The sequence below is a fragment of the Balaenoptera ricei genome, chromosome 2 (assembly GCF_028023285.1).
Source record: "Balaenoptera ricei isolate mBalRic1 chromosome 2, mBalRic1.hap2, whole genome shotgun sequence".
In the NCBI taxonomy this organism is placed as follows: Eukaryota; Metazoa; Chordata; class Mammalia; order Artiodactyla; family Balaenopteridae; genus Balaenoptera; species Balaenoptera ricei.
The window spans coordinates 71,615,220-71,636,042 of record NC_082640.1 but is presented as its reverse complement, the minus strand read 5'-3'; the positions used below and the strand labels follow the sequence as shown (position 1 = coordinate 71,636,042).

At 52.1% G+C, this 20,823-nt stretch overlaps 1 protein-coding gene and 1 long non-coding RNA gene across 2 annotated transcripts in view; one reads left to right on the top strand and one right to left on the bottom strand.

The window, feature by feature from the left end:
• LOC132359316 (uncharacterized) overlaps positions 1-13,209 on the top strand; it is a 44,980-nt gene extending 31,771 nt beyond the window's left edge. Inside the window, exons 2-4 of the long non-coding RNA XR_009500809.1 lie at positions 5,040-6,322; positions 6,852-6,951; positions 11,681-13,209. This is a non-coding gene — a long non-coding RNA (uncharacterized LOC132359316). The remainder of the gene's footprint in view (positions 1-5,039; positions 6,323-6,851; positions 6,952-11,680) is intronic.
• On the bottom strand, positions 4,893-12,272 carry PIF1 (PIF1 5'-to-3' DNA helicase). The gene is made up of 13 exons (XM_059913042.1): positions 12,242-12,272; positions 10,909-11,485; positions 9,912-10,044; positions 9,705-9,830; positions 9,433-9,586; positions 9,227-9,341; positions 9,046-9,152; positions 7,689-7,828; positions 7,216-7,322; positions 6,427-6,514; positions 6,124-6,269; positions 5,311-5,502; positions 4,893-5,100 (listed from the first exon to the last, which is right to left on the bottom strand). Exons 2-13 carry the CDS (start codon positions 11,464-11,466, stop codon positions 5,041-5,043), a joined length of 1,926 nt encoding a protein of 641 aa, XP_059769025.1. The 5' UTR covers positions 11,467-11,485; positions 12,242-12,272; the 3' UTR covers positions 4,893-5,040.
• Positions 13,210-20,823: the final 7,614 nt, after the last annotated feature.

Sequence of the window (20,823 nt, the reverse complement as noted above, 5' to 3'; positions counted from 1 at the left end):
TTGTCTGTTCCACAACAAGGAGTGAATGTTATTTAAAAGGAGATCAGGAGATTTGCCTTAAATAGGCATGGAGTGCTGTGCCAGGGCCCAGGGTGCAGGGCGGGGGAGGAGGCCACCCTGGGTGTTGGAGAGAAAGGACTGGAGCTGAACAGAGAGGAGAACACCCTCCCTAAGGGTGTGCACAGCCCTTCACAGTTTACCCAGATTAGTCCTGGGCTGTGGTGGATCGGTTACACAGGGCTTATTCCCACCCTACCCCCATTCTGAGGATGGGGAAACTGAGGCCTAGCTTAGGGAACTGACGGGTGTGCTAGCTGCCAAGTGGCATCTGAGGAGGATGCCATGGTCTTTCTGCTTCAGCCCCCAGGAGCTGGGGCCTCCTGCAGCACGGATGGGGCTCCTGCAGGGTTGGGGGGTAGGCCTTGAGGCCCCCCCACACACCTACCCCCACCACCAGGTTCCAGGCCTTTGGCTCCTGCCCCTGGGTTGCCCCTGCTTGCCCTCCCAGCCCCAGCTTGTAACTGGACGCCCTCCTCACTCGACACCTTCCCAGGTGAGCTGGGGCTCTGCTTACTGAACCCAACACCAGCTGGGGGAGGGTAGTGAGGGGGCACCCCTGGGGCGGGCATCTGCCGGGAGGCTGCGAGGCTGAAGGAGGGAGCTGGAGGTGGTGGGAGTCCAAGGAGTGGAAGGCGGGCTGACTGTCAGCCTCCTCCCCGCAGGGCTAGTCTGGCACCCGGGGTTCGCTGCCCCATTCAGGGTCTCCTACCAAGCCCCTCCCCTTCCATCTCATCCCCTCCCAGCTATTTATGTCTCAGCAGGCGATGCTCTTGGAATCCTAAAGAAATGGAGTCTTGAGTGTGGGGTTTCAGGGACAAAGCTAGGGGAAAGGAAGCAGCGCCTGCTTCCTCCTTTTTGCGAAGGTCCTGAACACCAAGGTGAGGCTTCAGACACCTGGGTGCCATCCTGGCTCTGCCATTTACAGCCCTGTGACCTTGAGCTGCCCACCTTCTGTGAGCCTCCTCTGTAAACTAGGTCTAAAGATCCCCCTCGTAGAGTCATCAAAGACACTCAGATAAGAAGGTGGACAGAGGCGAGAAGAGGGGCAGTTATGATACACACAGTCACCCATCAGGGCTGGGACTCAAGTTTGTTTTGGGAAGGAGAGGAGACAAGACCTCATTCTCCCCTTCCCTTTAGAGGCTGGGCACAGCCTGGGTCCTCCAGGAGGGAAGACTGAAAGAGAGTCTTTACTCTGGGCTCCTGCTAATTCTCTTTGTTATTCTCTGGCCACCCTAGAGGCTGGGGGACAGGGGGAGGGAGAGATGAGGAGGGTTGCAGGGTGGCCTCTTCAGGTAAGTGCAATAAAGGCCAATAGGAGCTAACCATGAGGGTTTACCACATGCCTGTCCCCACCCCAGCTCTTTACCTTTCCTAAGTCCATGGCTAACGATGAAATTTGGGTTGAGGTTTTAGGCAGCATGTCCAAGGTGACACAGCAAGTGGTGGAGCCAGTATCTGGCTTCAGTGCCCTCTGCTGACCTTGCAAAAATCCCAGGACCCTGGGACTTGGGTTCCAGACCCAGCTTGCAGTGTGACCTTGGCCAAGTCACCTAACCTTACAAGGGATTAGTTTCCTTTCCCCATAAGGTGGGGATAATGTCCCACTCTCCTCTTGGGGTTATTGTGGAAAAACAAGGGGGCTAATGAACTCAGACCATGAGACACTCAACAGATACCTGGTACTAGCTTCTCAACAAAGAAGCTTCCCTATGCCTACTGGCCGCCCCAGGTCCTGAGGTGGCCCACCCAGGCACAGAGACTGGAAGACAAAGGACCCGACAGGTCTCTGGGCAGAGACCAAATGACCACTTGGCGCCACCTAGTGGTGCCTGGTGTGTGGTGCTTGAGGAGCAGGAGGCCCACTGCTCTGGGATGCAGGGGTCTGAGCACCACCATTGGCCCTGTAGGGGTGAGAAAACTGTGCCAGGATCTCAGAAAGGAGCATGTCATGCCTCGCTAAACCCTCCCGTGGCCTCCGACTGAGGGTAGGGTGAAGGTGGGCCCTCCACCAGTCCCTCTGTCTCAACCCCACCTCTCACTCCCTTTGGACAGCTCGGTGAACACCAAGTGGAGGGCACAGGGTTCCAGTTCCAGCTCTGCCACTGCCTAGCTCCCCAGGCCTCAGCTACCTCCTCTGCAAAATGGGAGTAAAAATCCCCACCTCTCAGGGGATGGCACTGTCCCTGAATTCTTTAAATATCAAACATTTTATGAAGTGTCTCCTTTCTAAAGTAATTGTGCTCAGTGCTTTGGTGCACGAAGACATCTAAGCCAGGTCTCTTGCTACTGTGGGGTCTCCAGTGTCTAGCCAGCACCTGGATAAATATTTGTGGAATGAATGAATGAATAAGTGAACACACAAGATGGGCAGGAAGTCTCCTTTATCCCAGTGTGACAGGATATTACTGAGGATGTTTTCTTGGTTCTGTCTGTCCTTATCACATTTAAAAGCCCCCATGGTTGCCCACTTGTGTTTGTGGGGTCACCCTGATGGGCTTGGCTTCTCCTAAGACTGTCTTTTTTTTTTTTTTTTTTTTTTTAACTTTTGGGTTTATTTATTTATTTATGGCTGTGTTGGGTCTTCGTTTCTGTGCGAGGGCTTTCTCTAGTTGTGGCAAGTGGGGGCCATTCTTCATCGCGGTGCGCAGGCCTCTCATTATCGCGGCCTTGTTGCGGAGTGCAGGCTCCAGACGCGCAGGCTCAGTAATTGTGGCTCACGGGCCTAGTTGCTCCGCGGCATGTGGGATCTTCCCAGACCAGGGCTCGAACCCGTGTCCCCTGCATTGGCAGGCAGATTCTCAACCACTGCGCCACCAGGGAAGCCCAAGACTGTCTTGTATTTGGGGCAGAGGAAAGGGTTCATGCCACAGAAAAATAACTGACTCCTCAGGGTCAGGAAGGGTGGTGGCAAGTGCAAGACAGGCAGGGGTCATCCAGGGGGCCCGGCTGGCACCCCTCTAAGACCCCACATCTTGTTTGCCAAAGGAGCCAGTGTAGGAACAGGCAGGACTGTGCTCTACGGACACCACGGTGATGATAACCATTAGTCATCATAAATTTCATTTATTTTGGCTGCATTGGGTCTCCGTTGCTGCATGTGGGCTTTCTCTAGTTGTGGCAAGCAGGGGCTACTCTTTGTTGCAGTGCGTGGGCTTCTCATTGCGGTGGCTTCTCTTGTGGAGCACGGGCTCTAGGCGCATGGGCTTCAGTAGTTGCAGCATGCGGGCTCAGTAGTTGTGGCGCACGGGCTTAGTTGCTCCGCGGCATGTGGGATCTTCCCGGACCAGGGCTCGAACCCGTGTCCCCTGCATTGGCAGGCGGATTCTAAACCACTGCGCCACCAGGGAAGTCCCATAAATGTTAATAACAGCTACTGATTGACCTCCTGCCATGTGGCTGGCCTTTCTCCCAACAAACCTATGTGGATGTCAGTTACCACCTGCACTATATAGGTAAGGAAACCCTCTCAGAGAGGTTGTGTAACATGCCTAAAGTTGCACAGCTGGTGAGTGGTAAAATCAGGATGGAAAGCCAGGTCTCTCCCCGATCTATAACCATCAGTCAAATTCTCCACAGGCTGTGCCTCCTCCACGAAGCCCACCGTGAAGGTCTGAGGCCCTGTAGCCCCTCTGAAACACCATGGCACTGAGCCCCCATTTAAGCAGACACTCCCTGAGCACCCAATCTTTGTGTGCTGGAGCCTCTGCTGGCTTTTGGGAGACAAGGATAAACACCTTCAAGCACCCGAGATTTCATGTCCCCTAGCAACCAGCATGGTTTCCGCCTTCTTGAGGTCTCCCACCATTGGCAATTTTACATTTAAGTAACCATTGCTCTCTAGAGCTGTCAATGCACGCTTCCACTATAACCTGTATTTATCAGCCAGAACTGATACCTTTTCACTCATAGCAGTGAACCTTAATAGTCTTTGCCAGCCTATGAGGGCCCCTGAGCAATTTCCAACAGGCTTTTTGATCAACTGAAGCTATGATGATCAGAACATCCAAGCTGGAGCCCCAGCAAGGCACAAAGTGAGAAAGTTTCAACCGAGGCCCCCAGCATTTGGACATTGTGACAGGCCCATTTCCCACCGTGTGAATTCTCTAGTGTGTCCTTGTCAGACTGTTGGGTGACGGTGATTCGCTATGAGTCACCAACCTCAGGTAACTCAGCTTTGCCAAATAGCCAGTGATACTAACAAAACCTCATATAAGGGTGCTCTGAGCTCAGCCATCAAGGCGTTAACAGACACCTCTACGTGACCAGGTATGCGGGGTGGGGTAGGGGTAGCACCCTGGAAAGGGTCAGCCAGTGCCCCAGGTAGGGGTTCTTAAAGGGAGCATAAGACTCAACTCACAGTCCTCACACGGTTTACAGGTTTATTTGTCCAAAATAAATACAGTCTGAGAACATCCATTTCAATACTCCTACACACGATTTCTTCACCGAAAGAGCAGCATAAGATATAGACACACAGTTTGCAGTGCATGTTCTCAGGTTAGGCTCAGGAGGGTGTTTGTCCTGGCTTGTGCTGGGCTGGGTCTAGCTGTGAAGATCCCCCCCAGGTTCCCTTCTCTGCTTGGGACCTGAGTCCCCTGCCAGGACCCCTACAGCCTGTTCCTGCTCCTGGAGGACCTGCCACCTCTCCTCTCTGCAGCCTAAAGGGAGCGGCATTCACAACCGTGTGGCCCTGTGGCCAGCCCCTCGCAGAGAGCTCTGTCCTATAACACCAGCTACCACTGCAGGCCCATTGCCAACTCCTGACCCTGGAAGCAGCTCATCCAGGGCAAGGGGAAAAACTGAGGAACAGCTGGCAAATGGATGGGAAGCACTCTCTCCTGAGCCCTGCCAGGAGGCTGAGAGCCCCTGATGAAGGGAGAAAGGGACATTCACTACCCTTCCCCAGGTATCCCCTGGGGCCTGGCCCACCAGGGAGCAGGAAGAGGGGGAGACCACCCTTTGTCTTCTCTTTGCAGATCAAAGGTTCGGGTCCACGTTCTCCTGGTCTGAGGCTGCCTCATCGTCATCTGGGGACTCCTATATCAGAGCCAGAGAAACCCAGTCACAGGCTTGTGCCACCCCCGAGTCATAGCCTGGGGGCCAGCATCTCCTTCCTCTTGCCCCTGCTGCCAACGGAGCCAGAGGAGGCTCTGCCACCCCCTCCCCATGGTCCTTTGGCCTTCCCTCTGTCCTAGCTCCCAGGCTGCCCATGGCCACATGGCCCACCATTGGGTGACTCCCTCTTACCAGGCTGAGGCCCCTGTCCTGCCGCAGGGTAGCATAGAAGCTCAGCACACGGGGGTCACAGCGAACCACCATGGGGTCAAAGTCCAACACACACAGGCCCTGCAGGCTGCGGGCCCGGGAAAGGGCCACATAGGCCTGGCCGCTGGCAAACACACGGCCCAGAGAGATCTCCACGCAATCCAGGGACATGCCCTGGGGGATAGAGGGACAGGGCTGGAGCCAGCTCAGCCTGAATTCACCTGTGCCCAAGAACCTGACCCCACCTCCACCAGCCCAGCTATTGCCCCTGATCTCCTTGCCCAGTCCAGAGATTCTGAGTCAGAGAGAGACAGGATGATGGGTGTCTGAGTAGGGAGGTGTCCAGGAAATACAGATCCAAGATAAGAGTAGAGGGATAAGGGTGAAAGGAAAGAGCTCAGGTCTGGGTCAGACAGTCATGGAAATGAATCTTGGCTCCGCAGGGCACTAGCTGTGTGACCTTGGACAAGTTACTTAACCTCTCTGAGCCTTCTTTTCCTCTTCTGTAAAACAGGAATGATTATTACAACTATACCTCCTACAGTTGTCGTAATATGTTAAAATTAATATATCCAATGGTGGCTCAGAAAATGGCAGGGCCCGAGATGACAGAGGGGAAGTGTATGTGTCCAGGAAAGAGAGAGGAAGTGGGATGGGAAATGCACTAAAGAAAGGTTTATTCTACAGCTGGTCTGGAACTTTCCATCCAGGGCAAGTTCAACCCTCACAAAGCCTCTAAGACCCCCCACCCTTCAACATGCCCCAGGCCTATCCTGCCCCCATCCCCACACTCACCTGGCTCTTGTGGATGGATATGGCCCAGGCCAGCTGGAGGGGCAGCTGCTGCCGGCTGAGAAGCCGGCCCCCAGTGGCCTGCACCATCCAGCGGTCAGCACGGATGACCTCGGTGACTCCACACAGGAACCGCACCTGGGGCAGCCCTGAGGGAGGCGTGGAGAAGTCCCACCTTTCAGTCCCGCTTCAGGGCTCCGAGGTGAGGACAGGCCTCACCTTTCCATGCTAGCCTTTTCCTCTGCACACTAACCCCCAGGACCCTGCTGCAAACCCGAGCAGTAGGACTGCTCCCCTATCACTTACCTCTCCCCTCGGCTTCGAACCCAACTACCACCCCTCGGGCACCATTTACCAGGCCCCGAGACACTGCCAAGTTCTTCACCAGCATCACCTGCGAGAGAAGGAAAACCGGAGGCATGGACAGCAGGGCATCCTTACGCCTGGCCTCAGCTCCAGGGGTCGCTTCGGCGGATCTCTGAGGCTGGGGTCTGTCACGGAGGGGCACTGAGTCTGCTGGGGCCCCTGCGACAAACTGCTTTATTTCCTTAGGTCTCAGTTTCCCCTTGTGTCAAAGGGCAATGACATTTGCTCAGTTTGCCTCAGAAGGAGGGGGTAAAGAACAATAAGGTGACAGGGCACAATGACCATGTCTATTACAGGGAATGCGTATGGACCTCAATCCTGAGGGATAGCCCTCTTCCAACCACTGTGCCTGCATTTCCCCCTAGGTGCCCTTTGGAACCTGAGAAAAGGATCCCACCCTCGCCATTGTGGAAGGAAGGAGGAGGCTCACAGTGGAGGGTACACTACAGAAGACAACTGAGTGCGGTAGGTGTTTTACTCTGAATTTAGAGATGGAGAAACCCAGCTTCAGCAAAGGAAAGGGATTTGTCTAAAGCAACACTGCTTGGAGCTTCAGGTGGAGGAAGAGGAGGGCAGTGGAAAACGGAAGACAGGAAGGTGGCTGGGAACAGGAGGGAAGAAGTTTGCTATGGTCACAGCTGGGCCCTCTGGCTGTGGAGCAGCCTGTGCAGAGGGGCAAGGACCAGGGAGGCCGATGCTCCCAGGGTCTGGGCCCTGCTTCCCACTCACCTGAGCCCCCAGCTTTAGCTGAAGGAGCTGGCTGACGGGACACTGGGCATCCAGGGTCCGGGCTTGCTCAGGGTCACTGTCCATGGCCTCAAAGCTATGTACCTCACCTGGGAAAAGAGAGTTGGGCAAACAGATTACAAGTCACTGACTCATGGCTCAATTTCCAAAAAAACACATATTAGACTAGGGCATGGGGAGAGGTAGTGAGCACAGCTCAAACCTAGCTGGGGCTTTGAAATCAGAGGCCTGGGTTCAAGTCTCATTTTTAGTGTTTACTGGCTGAATGACTTTGACCCAGGAAAGGTCACATCTCTCAAAGTCACAATTACACCTGCAAATGTAAGGGACTTTATGGTCACAGAGGCTGGGACCGAGATATCTAAATGACACCAAGGGCCCAGGCTGCCTGGGGGGCCATGCCTGCCTGATGGCCTCTCCCAGCTGGTCTGGCCCAGCCCCAGCTCCCTGCTCACCTGGTAGTTTCTGCAGCTGCCTCTCGTTGGTAAGGGCCACATCATCCTGGTGGGTGCAGAGCCTCGTGGCCACAATCCCATCTCGCCCCACCCTGTGGGCAGCCGTAGCCCGGAGCTGGCGGGTGACCTCATCTGAGCACCTGCGGAGGCCAGGCTATCAGGGTAGAGCCTACCTGAACACCAGGGAAGGCGGGGCACGTGGGTGACATGGCCCATGCAGCAGGTCATGGACCAGGCTTGGGGACTGGATGGGGCACCAGGGCAAGATTTGCTGGTTCCCCAAGCTGGCCAACTTGTTCCTTCCTCACTTGGACCCCAGACATGGAGAATGAGCACGGGGGTGGTGCTTGGCTGTGATCATGGGCAGGCGCCCTTCCCTGTGTCTGTCCCCAGGTTGGAGCTAGCCGCTCTCCTGAGGAAGTTAGATACGATGAGTGAGCATAGGCCAGAGATTTAGAGACCGAGGTGAGGCTCTGCTGTTGATACCCTGTAATACTGGTACCCTATAATCAGGTTGGCCTACAAGCTACAATTTTCTAGCCCCTTGCCTCCTGCCTTAGGGGAAAAAAAAATCTAGCCTGTGTTTCTATTTTCCCCACTTCAAGCCTTCCTCCAGGGGAAGCCTGGGTGCTGCAGCAACTCAAGTGAGAGGAGGAGGAAGAACTTGGGAACACCTCTCACTGCTCTGCCACTCAGCCTTTCTCTGGTCCCCCACACTTGCTGGTGTATGCTGTGCACCTTCCTACCTGCCTCCTGTCCCCAGGCATAGAAAGCCCCTCACCACCACCACCTGCTTCCTTCATCCCATCCCAATCTGACCTGGGTCTCAAGACCCAGCTGCGGTCCATATTTTCTGCCCTCCTGGCCTCCTTTCCACTCCCAAGTTAGAGTACCTGTAGCATTTCAACCTTTTGTCCTAGCTGGGATGGGATCACGTCTGCAACCTCCTCTCCCCCACCAAGTGGCTGCACAGGCTCTAAGAGTACAAGGAACTTGGGTTTTAGAGTCAGACCTGAGTTCAAATCCCAGCTCAGCCACTTACTAGCCATGACTTTGAGCAAGTCACTTCACCTCTTTGAACCCCAGTTTCTGCATCTGTAAAATGGGAGTGTTAACAACTCTGAATAACTCTTGTGTCTCCATCTGCCCATAATTCCCTGAGATGTACTCTGTGCCAGGCCCTGTGCTGGATGTTAGGGACCCAGCCCTGGGGGAGGCTGGGCCCCAGTGCTCACAGAGTGATCATCCCCAATGGGGCCATGAAGTATTTCTCCTCCTTCTCTGGGTTCCTGTGCTCCTCTCTGACCCACGCTTGGATCCGCATCCCATGGCCCCTTCTCTATTCCCCAGGGCCCACCTGCCCAGCCGCACAGCTTGCAGCAGAGAGATGAAGGTCTCGTCCGTCTGCCTCCACACCTCTGTCAGCTCCAGGGTCACTGGGACACATCTCCTCCAGCTCTTGGCCTGGTGGGGGCAAGTGGGGCGTCAGGGAGCAGAGCAGACCTCCATGGGGGTTAGGGCCAGAGGGTGAGTGCTACCTGGAAGCAGAACTGCGGGGGCTGGGATCCCTTGGTTACAGGCGGCAGCTGCAGGAAGTCCCCACAGATGATAAGCTGGATCCCTCCGAATGGCTTGTTCTGCTGCCGGACAGCTCTGGAGAGGAGCATGGGGTGCTTTAGGCGCTGGGGTGAGCGAGTTCCACATGGAAGACCACTAGAACCCAGTCCTCACTGCCTATACTGACCTGGCCACGGCCTCCAGCTTGTCAAATAGGTCCGCTTCCACCATGGAGATCTCATCAATGACTAGCCGCTGGCAGTTCAGCCAGCCCTGCCGCACACCTGGCCGCTGGGCCAGGGCCACACACTGGGCCAGGGGAGCGTGGCCCGAGCCAATGCCTGTGAGTGACACTATTCAGCCTGGGCTGAGATCCCAGCCCTGTCTCAACCCTGACCTCCCCTCTCTTCCCACCTGCCTGGCTTGCTCCCAGCTTAAGCCCCAGAGGCTCTCACTTACCTGCAAAGGCATGGAGGGTAGTACCCCCGATGTGGCAGGCTGCCACCCCAGTGCTGGCAGTGGCCACAGTGCCTGTGGGAGGCAGTGAGCCCAGGATACGCTTCAGCAGATAAGATTTCCCCGTCCCTGGGCAGAGGGCAAAGTCAGGGCCACTTCTCCATCCTAGCACACCACTGTTCCCCCCACACCCACTCTGCCCCCCACTACCTGCACTCCCAGTGAAGAAAATGCTCTGGCCTTTCAGGACAACCCTCAGCACAGCAGCCTGTTCCCTGGAAAGCTGTGGTTTGGTGGGGGGCAAGCTCAGCTTCTTCACAGGCAGGGGCCACCTTCGGACTTCCTGGGGGGATAGGGCTGTCTCAGGGCCTCCCCACATTCCCTAGACATTGCCCCCTCCCTTCTTGGCCTGGTAGCCCTTTGTGTCTCTGCTGGCTTCTCTCCTTGGAGCCCTTGGGCAGCCTTGGTTCACTTGGAGATCTTGCTAGTAACCACAGGGGTCCAGGTCTCTCCTTGAGGAAGGGACCGAGGCTGGATCTCCACTGACTCCTGGTGCCCTGAAGACCCCAGTGTGCAGGTCCAGATTCTCCTTCAGCTTTCTCCCCTGGGTTCCCTAACTCTCCTGGTTCTCTTACCCATCCTTCCTTCTCACTACCCTTCCTGTCACAGATGTGTCTCTCTTGCCTCAAAACACCCAAGCAAAACCCTGCCTAGCCAGGGCCCCTTCTTGCCGCATCTCCGTCTTCTCACCAGCTTGTCTCAAACCTCTGTGGTCTGTGATCCATCTGTTCCAGTTCCCGAACACTGTCAGACCCACCAGGCTTTGTCCCCCTATCTGATTGGACCCGTTGGCTCTGCCCCTACACAGCTGACCGCTTCGTTCTCTCCAAAACCTCCTCTCCTCCTCCAGGGCGACCAAGTTCCCACTCTTCTTCTGAAGCACCTTCTCTGCTTTCTCTTTTAATGTGACCTTGGCCCCCTTTTCCTAGTCTCGTTACTCAGTCTCAGGGATTGCACCATATGAGAAACACATGCACAATTCCCATATTCCTGTCATTCTCAGAAGTCTGATGAGCATCTCGTCTGGGATAACCAGTAGCCATCTCGAACACCGCCACCATCTTCCCCCCAAACTTGGGCTTTCTCGGTCTCTTCCGTCTCCGTGGCACACCCACTCCCCAAGGCGTCCCCCCTTTCCTGTCCTCACGGTGCTGGGCTTGGCCCCCGACCGGGGCTCCGTGGGCTGCTTCACCGGCGTGGAGTCCGTGACACAAGTGGCCGCCGCGCGCCGCAGCTCCTCGGGCTGCACCGGGCTGATGGTGACGAAGTCGCGGGGCCGCGGGCCAAGCAGCTGCGTGCGGGCGGAGGCCGGCCCGGGACCCGGGGCCGCGGCCAGCTTGAGGCGCAGAGTGCGCAGGAAGCGGCGCAGGCGGTCAGGGGGGCAGTCGGAGAGCAGCAGCTGCACGGCGCCGGTCCGGGGAGCGCCGTCGGCTGGAAGCCGAAGAGTGCTGCGCCCGGACGCGGCGAAGCGCGTGAAGAGGCGCGCGGCGCGCAGGGGAAAGCACCGCGGCCGCCCCGCGGGCCCGGGCGCCTGCAGCCTCAGCATCAACTCGCGGCGCTCGTTACGACCCAGTCTCAGCTCCGCGGTGCGTAGGGCCTGGCGCCTTCGCGGCTGCCCGCCCGGGCTCAACTCCTCCACAGCAACACGGCACCGCAGCTCCGCGTCCGCGCATTCCGCTGCCGCTGCCTCGGTGCCCGACAGCATCGCCACCAACCCTGCAGGTCTGCAAAAAGACCGGAGCGCAGGGGTCACGGGGACTCAGGGGACATAATAGGTGGTATAGAGGTCAGGACGGGGAGCCGGGTCATAGCCACAAAGGGTCCCGGGGCTGTCACTGGTAACACAAAGAGTTCACGGAGAAGGTAAAAGGGTCCTGGGGCGAACCGGAAATTCTCTTAGAAATTACTCTCCTACACAGTAATTCCCAGAGCGGCGGATGGGCAGCGTCAAGTGCACCCAGGGTTGGGGAACCTCGGCTGTCCGACAAGGGCCACAGAAGAAGGGATCCCCTGAGCAGAAAAGAAGCCTGCTTCCAAGAGACCCAGGGCGGGCACGAGAATCCTGAGTCTTCTCCCCAGGAAGCAGGGGACTCTCACGTGTGGAGGTAAGCAGGGTACTGAGCTCCGTACTCAGGGCACTCAGCAGGTAATCAGCGCCTTCTGTCTTCCAGGTACGTTCACTGGCTTATACGCAGCCAAGCAGGTCTCACTATTCCCCGTGTACAGAAGTGGAAAACAGGCTGAGAGAGGCCACAACGGCTAGTAGGAGTCAGGGCTTGTGTGATTCTGAAGCCCCGGCGCTTCCCATCTCCAAGGTGGGATGGGGTAGAAAATATTTGGCTAGGGAAATCGCGGAGGACCCTGGCGTCCGGGTTTCCGTTCACCCTCCGTCTGACCCACTTGTACGCACCCTCCCGGTAGGGACCCCTTGAAGAAGCAGGCGCTCTGCCTCCCACCTTTAGGATCGGGTGAACACTCACTTGCGCCAGCACTCGGACGAACAAGCTGAGCAAAGTCGGCATGCAGTCAAAAGTAGGACACTAGAAACTTTCAAATACTGGGTGTAGAGAATCACCCTATCACCGGCCGGATCTTTAAATTTTCCAGCCAATCAGAGACAGCGGGCGTGCCAACGGGAGTGTCTTTCTTTGGGTTTCAACTCTCGGGGCTTGGGCTGTACCAATAGCACCCCGGAGGAAGGAGGCTTATTGTGGTGGCGGAGCATACCAAGTCGCGGACTAGTGGGTGTGGTGGGAGGGGGCGGGGACTGCAACTGGGCCGCGCGTGGTGTTGTGTCACCAATCGCGTCTCTGAAGGTTTATTTTCAGAACCTTGCCTCCAACACACACTCCCTCCTCTCTAGCCCTCGCACTAAGGCTGAACTTGGCCTTGAGGAAGAGCTGCCTCTGATCCCTCTCTGTTTACACTCACAGGACCTTTGCCCATTTCTGGGCAGACCCCCCAACCCTCGCGCGCGCACACACACACACACACACACACACCCCACGGCCTACTGCTCTCGCTGCCCACCCCGCCCCCCACCAGCTCTTTCCACACTTATCTATCTCTGTAACCATCATTTTACGCATTTGTCTTTCCCATGCGTCTGAGACCCATGAGTGAGGAACTCTTGAGACCTGTGGCCAGGTGTTCAGAGTACAAGGGAAGTGTGTGGGCCTCTGTCTTCAGGGAATTCGCATCCCTCTCATTGAACTGAATGCTTAGGGAATTCATTTTTAATTATCTTTTTCCTCCCTCATTAAATCTTGGAATGACATAGCTAGAAGGCATCTTACACGTGAGTCAGCCTGGTCATTTATTGAATTGCCCCATTTTTCTTTTTTTTTTTTAATAAGGGATTTTAATGGTTCTTTTTTTTTTTAATAGAGTTTTTATTTATTTATTTATTTATTTATTTATTTATTTATTTATTTTTGGCTGTGTTGGGTCTTCGCTTCTGCGCGAGGGCTCTCTCCAGCCGCAGTAAGCGGGAACCACTCCTCATCGCGGTGCACGGGCCCCCCACCACCGCGACCCCTCCCGTTGCGGGGAACAGGCTCCAGACGCGCAGGCTCAGCAGCTGTGGCCCACGGGCCCAGTTGCTCCGCGGCATGTGGGGTCCTCCCAGACCAGGGCTCGAACCCGCGTCCCCCGCATTAGCAGGCAGACTCTCAACCACTGTGCCACCAGGGAAGCCCCCCCCTTTTTTTTTTTAATGGTTTTTAGGTTCTTTTTTTAAATAATTAATTAATTAATTAATTAATTTTTGGCTGTGTTGGGTCTTCGTTTCTGTGCGAGGGCTTTCTCTAGTTGCGGCAAGTGGGGGCCGCTCTTCATCGCGGTGCGCGGGCCTCTCACTATCACGGCCTCTCGTTGCGGAGCACAGGCTCCAGACGCGCAGGCTCAGTAGTTGTGGCACACGGGCCTAGTTGCTCCGTGGCATGTGGGATCTTCCCAGACCAGGGCTCGAACCCGTGTGCCCTGTATTGGTAGGCAGATTCTCAACCACTGCGCCACCAGGGAAGCCCGCCCCCATTTTTCAAATGAGGAAACCAAGGCTCCAAGAAGTTTTACCAGATGTCACATAGCTTGTAGATAGCAAAACAAAGCCTTGAACCCAAGTCTAAGCCTGCTAGTTTAACTGCTACACCACACTGCTCCCAGGTGACTGGTCTAACTCGGTGAAGGGAGTCCAGCCCTGGACTGGAATCTCAGTTCCTGACAGCCACTGCATTGCCCCAGGCCTGCCAGTCAGATGTTACTCTAAGCAAGTTTCCTTAATGTCTCAAGCCTTTGTTTCCTCATATTTAAAAATGGAGAAAGATGAAGATGTGATGATTGCACAACTCTGTGACTATACTAAAAAGCATTAAATTATTTGTTTTAAATTGTATGGTATGTGAATTATATCTCAATAAAACTGTTAGGAAAAAATCATGAGAAATATTTTTCCTCTTAAGTGTTGTCTTGACATATGAGTACTAGTGGCACAGGAAAATTTTTAATGTCACTGTGGTAGGCAGAATAATGACCCCCCCCCGCCCCCGCCCACCGCAAACCGCAAAGATGTCTGCATCCTAATCCCCAGATTCCTTTTGTGAATATGTTACCTTACATGGCAAAAAGGACTTTGCAGATGTGATAAATTAAGGATCTTGAGATGGGGAGATTACTCTGGGTTGTCTGGGTAGGCCCAACTAGGACTCTTATAAGGGAGGCTAGAGAGTCAGAGAAGGAGATGTGATGAGGAGGAAGCGGAGGTGTGTGTGTGTGTATGTGTATATGTAAGAGGGAGAGACAGAGAGAGAGGGAAAGATTGATTTGAAGATGTTACTGCTGGCCTAGAAAATGGAAGAAAGGGACATGAGACAAGCCATAGAATACAGGAGGTTTCTAGAAGCTGGAAAAGGTGAGGAAGTGGGTTTCCCCCTCTAGATTCTCCAGAAGGAACACAGCTCTTGATTTTAGTCTAGTGAGACACATCTTAGGCCTCCAGAACTGCAAGATAATAAATTTGTGTTGTTTTAAGCCACTAAATATGTGATAATTTGTTACAGCAGCTATAGCAATAAGAAACAAATACAATCATAAGCTAGAAAGCGAAAGCTGGGATTATGAACCCATGTCTGTCTATTTCCAAAGCCTGTGTTCTCTCTTCCCACTACCCTCTGCTCAAAGTGGGCCTAGTACACTCACACTGTCGGCTACCTTCTCCCTTCTCTCTGTGTAGTATTCCAGACCAATTCTAGAGGAAGCATGGAGGCTTCCACATGAATTTTCCCCAACATTTTTTTTCTTTTGGTTTTCAATTTTTTTTTTTTTTGGCCTCGCCACTCGGCTTGCGGGATGTTAGCTCCCCGACCAGGGATTGAAACCCGCCCCCCGCAGTGAAAACCCCGAGTCCTAATCCCTGGACCGCCAGGGAATTCCCTCAAGTTTTTTTTAATTGTAAAATATACATAATGTAAAATTTACCACGTTGACTACTTTTACATGTACAATTCATTGCCATTAAGTACATTCAAATGTTGTATAACCATCACCACTATTTCTAGAAAAGTTTCATTATTCTGAAACAGAAACTTTGTACCCATTAGACAACGGTTAGACAACCATTAGACAACTCCCCATTCCTCTCTCCTCTCAGCCCCTGGTACCCCAAACATTTTATTCTGAAAATAGTCCAACATATACAGAAAGATAGAAAGACTTTCACAGTGAACACCATACACCTACCACCAAGATTCTACAATTAATATTTTGCTGTATTTCTTTTAACACATCTAACCATCTATCCATCTCCCCATTCATCAATCCATTTTTTTTAACATCTTTATTGGAGTATAATTGCTTTACAATGTGTGTTAGTTTCTGCTTTATTACAAAGCGAATCAGCTATACATATACATATATCCCCATATCTCCTCCCTCTTGCGTCTCCCTCCCACCCTCCCTATCCCACCCCTCTAGGTGGTCACAAAGCACAGAGCGTCAATCCATTTTTTCTTATTCATTTCAAAGTTGCAGACAACAGTTCACTTCACATCTAAACACTTCAACATGCATAGAATTAACTAGAGTTTATGCTTACCTTTTTTTAAAAAAAAATTATTTATTTATTTGGCTGCGCCGGGTCTTAGTTGCAGCAGGCGGGTTGTAGTTCCCTGACCAGGGGTCAAACCCTGGCCCCCTGCATTGGGAGTGCAGTCTTAACCACTGGACCACTAGGTAAGTCCCTATGCTTACCTTTTTTTTCCTTCTTAAATACATTTATTTATTTATTTATTTATGGCTGCATTGGGTCTTCATTGTTGGGTCTTCGTTGCTGCCCGTGGGCTTTCTCTAGTTGCAGCGAGTGAGGGATACTCTTCATTGCGGTGGCTTCTCTTGTTGCAGAGCTCGGTCTCTAGGCAAGTGGAGTTCAGTAGTTGTGGCACGCGGGCTCAGTAGTTGTGGCTCACGGGCCTAGCTGCTCCGCGGCATGTGGGATCTTCCCAGACCAGGGCTCGAACCCGTGTCCCCTGCATTAGGGGGCAGACTCTCAACCACTGCTCCACCAGGGAAGCCCCTGGGATTTATGCTTTCTCTTGAATAAATACCTAGGTGAGAAATTGCTGGTCATGGAGTTTATATTTAGTTTTATATGAAGCTGCAAGAGCTTTTTCCAAAGTGGTTTTCTGCCCATGAGGTTAACAGTGAGTCTTTGGAGCGAAAGGAGTCGGAGGAAAACTAGATACCGCCTGGCGATGGATTAACGGTCCTCAGACTCCGCCCTCCTCCCCGCCCCAGCGCCACCGGCCGTCAGCTGGATTCTGATTGGCCGATGGAGGAGGGAGGCGGAGGCAGAGGGACTCCTCAAATCTGGGGCCGGACTTCCTCACATCTGGGGCTGGACTTCCTCACATCTGGGGCTGGACTTCCTCCCTCTGGGCTTTGGGCCCTCTTCGCATCCGCCGGTCTTCTGCTCGCTGCTGCCGCCGAGGGGTCAATTCCGAGTGAAGCGCAACACTGCTCCCCGATCTCCTCGCCTAATCTCAAGCCTGGTTTTAACGCAAGCTGTCAGAAGGAACGGGTTTTCTTCACTATGAAATTTCCTCCTCCAGAACTCTTTCTATACGTCTTATCTGCTTTCTCCCACTGGCGGTCTCAGTCCAATCCCCGGCTCACTAATAATAACGACGACATCAGCACAAGACTAGGTGGTTTACTAATTGCACTTTCGGCGTTTTCTCGTTTGATACTTGAAAGAGCCAGCCCCTTCCTTCCTCTCCCCCTGCGGTCCTTTCTCCCTGTGCTTTTGCCCTCCCCACCTTTACAGCCCTAAGCTTACAACAGTCTTGCAGAGGAGCTGAAAGGGTGTTTCGCGGTCTTCCAGCTTCCAAAGCACTTCACCTTGTGTTGCTTCTTCTTTGGGCAGCTGACACTCATTTTATTGAACCTCTGGTACAGCTGATTATACCTCGCTGAAATACTCTCTTAACTTCCACAATATACTCCCCTCGTTTTTCCTACATATTGGCTGCTTCATGTCTGTCTCCTTTGCTAATCCCTTTCCCTCAACCAGACCTCTCAATGTGGGAGGACTTTATTTTTTTTTCCTATCTTTTCCAATCTCATGGCTTAATTATCAGCTACATGCTGATTCTCAGTATTATAACCCCACCCTGCCCTTCTCCCCTGAACTCCAGACTGTATTGCCATTTGTCCTCCTGATGATATCTCCATACAGATGCCTAAATGGCATGGTTTTTAAAAAAACTTATTTATTTATTTACTTATTTTTGGCTGCGTTGGGTCTTCGTTGCTGCGCGTGGGCTTTCTTTTTAGTTGCGGTGAGCGGGGGCTACTCTTCATTGCGGTGCGTGGGCTTCTCTTTGCGGTGGCTTCTCTTGTCGCGGAGCACCGGCTCTAGGTGCGCGGGCTCTAGAGCGCAGGCTCAGTAGTTGTGGCGCACGGGTCTAGCTGCCCTGCAGCATGTGGGATCTTCCTGAACCAGTGCTCGAACCCGTGCCCCCTGCATTGGCAGGCGGATTCTTAAGCACTGCGCCACGAGGGAAGCCCCCAAATGGCATGTTAAACTCACTCTCTCCAAAACAGAGCTTTTAATCTCCTTCTCCAATACCATATAGACCTGTTTTTCTCCTGTCTTCATCATCTCTGTAAATGGCACCTCCATTTTTGGCTCAAGTTAAAAACCCACACCATATCCTTGATTCCTTCTTCACCTACCACATCCAATCCACCATCAAAACCTGTTGTTTCTGCCTCCAAAATGTTTTGTTTTGTTTTTTAGAATTGTAGTATAGTTGACATGAAAAGACAACCTATGGACTGGGAGAAAATATTTGCAAAGAATGCGACTGACAAGGGCTTAATTTCCAAAATATACAAAAAACTTATACAACTCAGTAATAACAACAACAAAAAAACCAAACAACCCAATCAAAAAATTGGCAGAAGACCTAAATAGACATTTCTCCAAAGAAGACATATACAAATGGCCAATAGGCACATGAAAAGATGCTCAACATAGCTAATTATCAGAGAAATGCAAATCAAAACTACAATGAGGTATCACCTCACACTGGTCAGAAAGGCCACCATTAAAAAGTCCACAAACAACAAATGCTGGAGCGGGTGTGGAGAATGCGCACTGTTGGTGGGAATGTAAATTTGGTGCAGCCACTGTGGAAAACAGTATGGAGGTTCTCTAAAAAACTAAAAACAGACTTACCATATGATCCAGCAATCCCACTCCTGGGCATGTATCAGGAGAAAACTCTGATGCAAAAAGATACATGCACCCCAATGTTCATAGCAGCACTATTTACAATAGCCAAGACATGGAAGCAACCTAAATGGCCACCAACAGATAAATGGATAAAGAAAAAATTGAAATATAGTTGATTTAAAATGTGTTTCAGGTGTATAGCAAAGTGATTCATATATATATATATATATATATATATATATATATAAAATATCCTTTTTCAGATTCATTTCCATTATAGGTTATCAAAATGCATTTTGAATCTATTCACTTCCCTCCACCTCCACCCCACAACCTAGAACTAGCAATCTGTCAGCTCTCCCCTGGATTACAGCAGTAGTCTCATAATCTCACTGGATTCCTAGATTCCACTCTGGTTCTCCTACAATCCTTTCTGAACAGCAGCAGGTGGGATCTTTTCAAACATATAAATCAGATTTTGCTACTGCTCTAGTTAAATGCCTCCCCAGGCTATTCCTTTTAGAATAAAATCCACAGTCCTTACCATAGCCTGAGGCCAACTCCCTCCCCTTTTTCCTCTGTGATCTCACATCTACCACTTTCTTCTTTACTCACTATACTTCTGTCACACTGGCCTCCTTGGTGTTCCTTGAAGACCCTATGCCAGAGGCTTTGCATTTGCTCTTTCTTCTGCATGAAATATCTTCTGCCTTTCACTGTGACTGTCTGCCTCTTTTTGGTGACTGTCTCTTTCTCATCTTTCAGGTTTCAGCTGAAATTTCCACTCTGGAAAAGCTCCCCCCCACCACTCACACCATATCTAAAATTGGCTCCCCAATTATTATTTTATTACCTGTTTACTTTCCTTAGAGAACTTATCACATTCTGTTATCATGGTCATTTGTTTATTTGCCTATCATCTCTCTCTTCCGGCTTCAAGAGGGCAGAGATCACCCCTGTCATGTTTATGGCTTTGTGCCCTGTGTTTAGAACAGTGCCTGAGACATGGTGGCCTCTCAACAGATACTTATTGAATGGATATTTATCAATGAATAATGAAACCATTCTCTCCAAGCCCCAACTGCTCTATCTCTACTATCTCTTGAATCTGTTTCCTGCCATCCTTATAACCACTGGCCTGGTTCAAGCTCTGTCACCTCCAACCTGGATTTCTGTAACAATCTCTGACCCAATGGGTCTCCATGTCTCTCTTGCCCTGTCACCATTCTTCACACAGCAGTTATGAAAATGAGGTTTCAGAATGAAAATCATGTCAGGCCCTGCTTCACTGCTTCAGTGGCCCCCAGCTATTTGCAGGAGGAATTTCAAATCTCTCAGGTCAGCACTCAGAGCACTTAGTGCCCTAGCTCCTGCTGCCTCCTTGGTGCCATCTTTCTGAACTCCCCACCACCATCACATGCATATGACCACAGAAATCTGCCTACAGTCCCCTAACAAGTCAGGGTCTTCTACAAGTTCTTACTTTTGTGAGATGTTCCCACTTCCTAAATTCCCGCTGCACCCCCTCTGCCCCCATCCATCGAACCCTGCTAGAATACAACTTAGTCACTCCAGCCCCTCTGGGAACCAGCTCTCAGCACACACCGTGTACCCTTCTCAGGACATGTCTACCCTCCTACTGGTTCATCAGCTCTACAAGGCAGGGCCTGGGCCTTTCTGTGGCCTGGTCACACAATGCTGCCAAAACATATCATTTAGAGAGAGCACTGGAGTCAGGAGAGGTTTGAATCCTTGGGCCACCACTTACCAGTCAAGTGACCTTAAACAGGTCCAAGCCTTGGATTCTTGATCTGTAAAATGAGGATAAAAATTCTATTTATTTCATGGATGGGTACCTACTTTTGTGAGGAGTTTAGTACAGTGAGCAGATAACAGAGGTGCCCCAAATTCTTTTGAGTGAACAGATAAATGCCAGGATGAAGTATTGGAAAACACCCCACTTCAGAGGCACTCAATAAACTTTGTTGATTAAATGGCACATATGCAAAATAGACTCCATCCCTTCCACAGCCCCAGACTTTCAGTGACTTCCCATTGGCCTGAGGTTGAAATGTAGTCTCCTCAACACAGCTTCAAGGTCCTCTCTACACCGAGCTCTGTCTGCTTCTCCAGCCTGGCCTCCCTATACAAACACACACACACACACACACACACACACACACACAATACTCTTTCATGCCTCCATGCCTCCATGTTGTTCACACTGTCTCCTCTGCCTGGAATGCCTGTTCCTTCTGTCCCGGTTTTAGTGCCCTTCCTTCCTCTATGCCTTTATCCTCACATTTAACACATAGTTTTCTCTGTTTACAT

What these genes read in the sequence shown, in the direction of transcription:
- PIF1 (XM_059913042.1), bottom strand. Translation starts at nt 11,466, where the DNA reads ATGCTGTCGGGCACCGAGGCAGCGGCAGCGGAATGCGCGGACGCGGAG. An exon ending in CCCCGCAGTTCTGCTTCCAG is followed by an intron (nt 9,153 to 9,226) that starts GTAGCACTCACC and finishes TGCCCCCACCAG; the next exon opens with GCCAAGAGCTGGAGGAGATG. An exon ending in TATCCATCCACAAGAGCCAG is followed by an intron (nt 5,503 to 6,123) that starts GTGAGTGTGGGG and finishes TCTATCCCCCAG; the next exon opens with GGCATGTCCCTGGATTGCGT.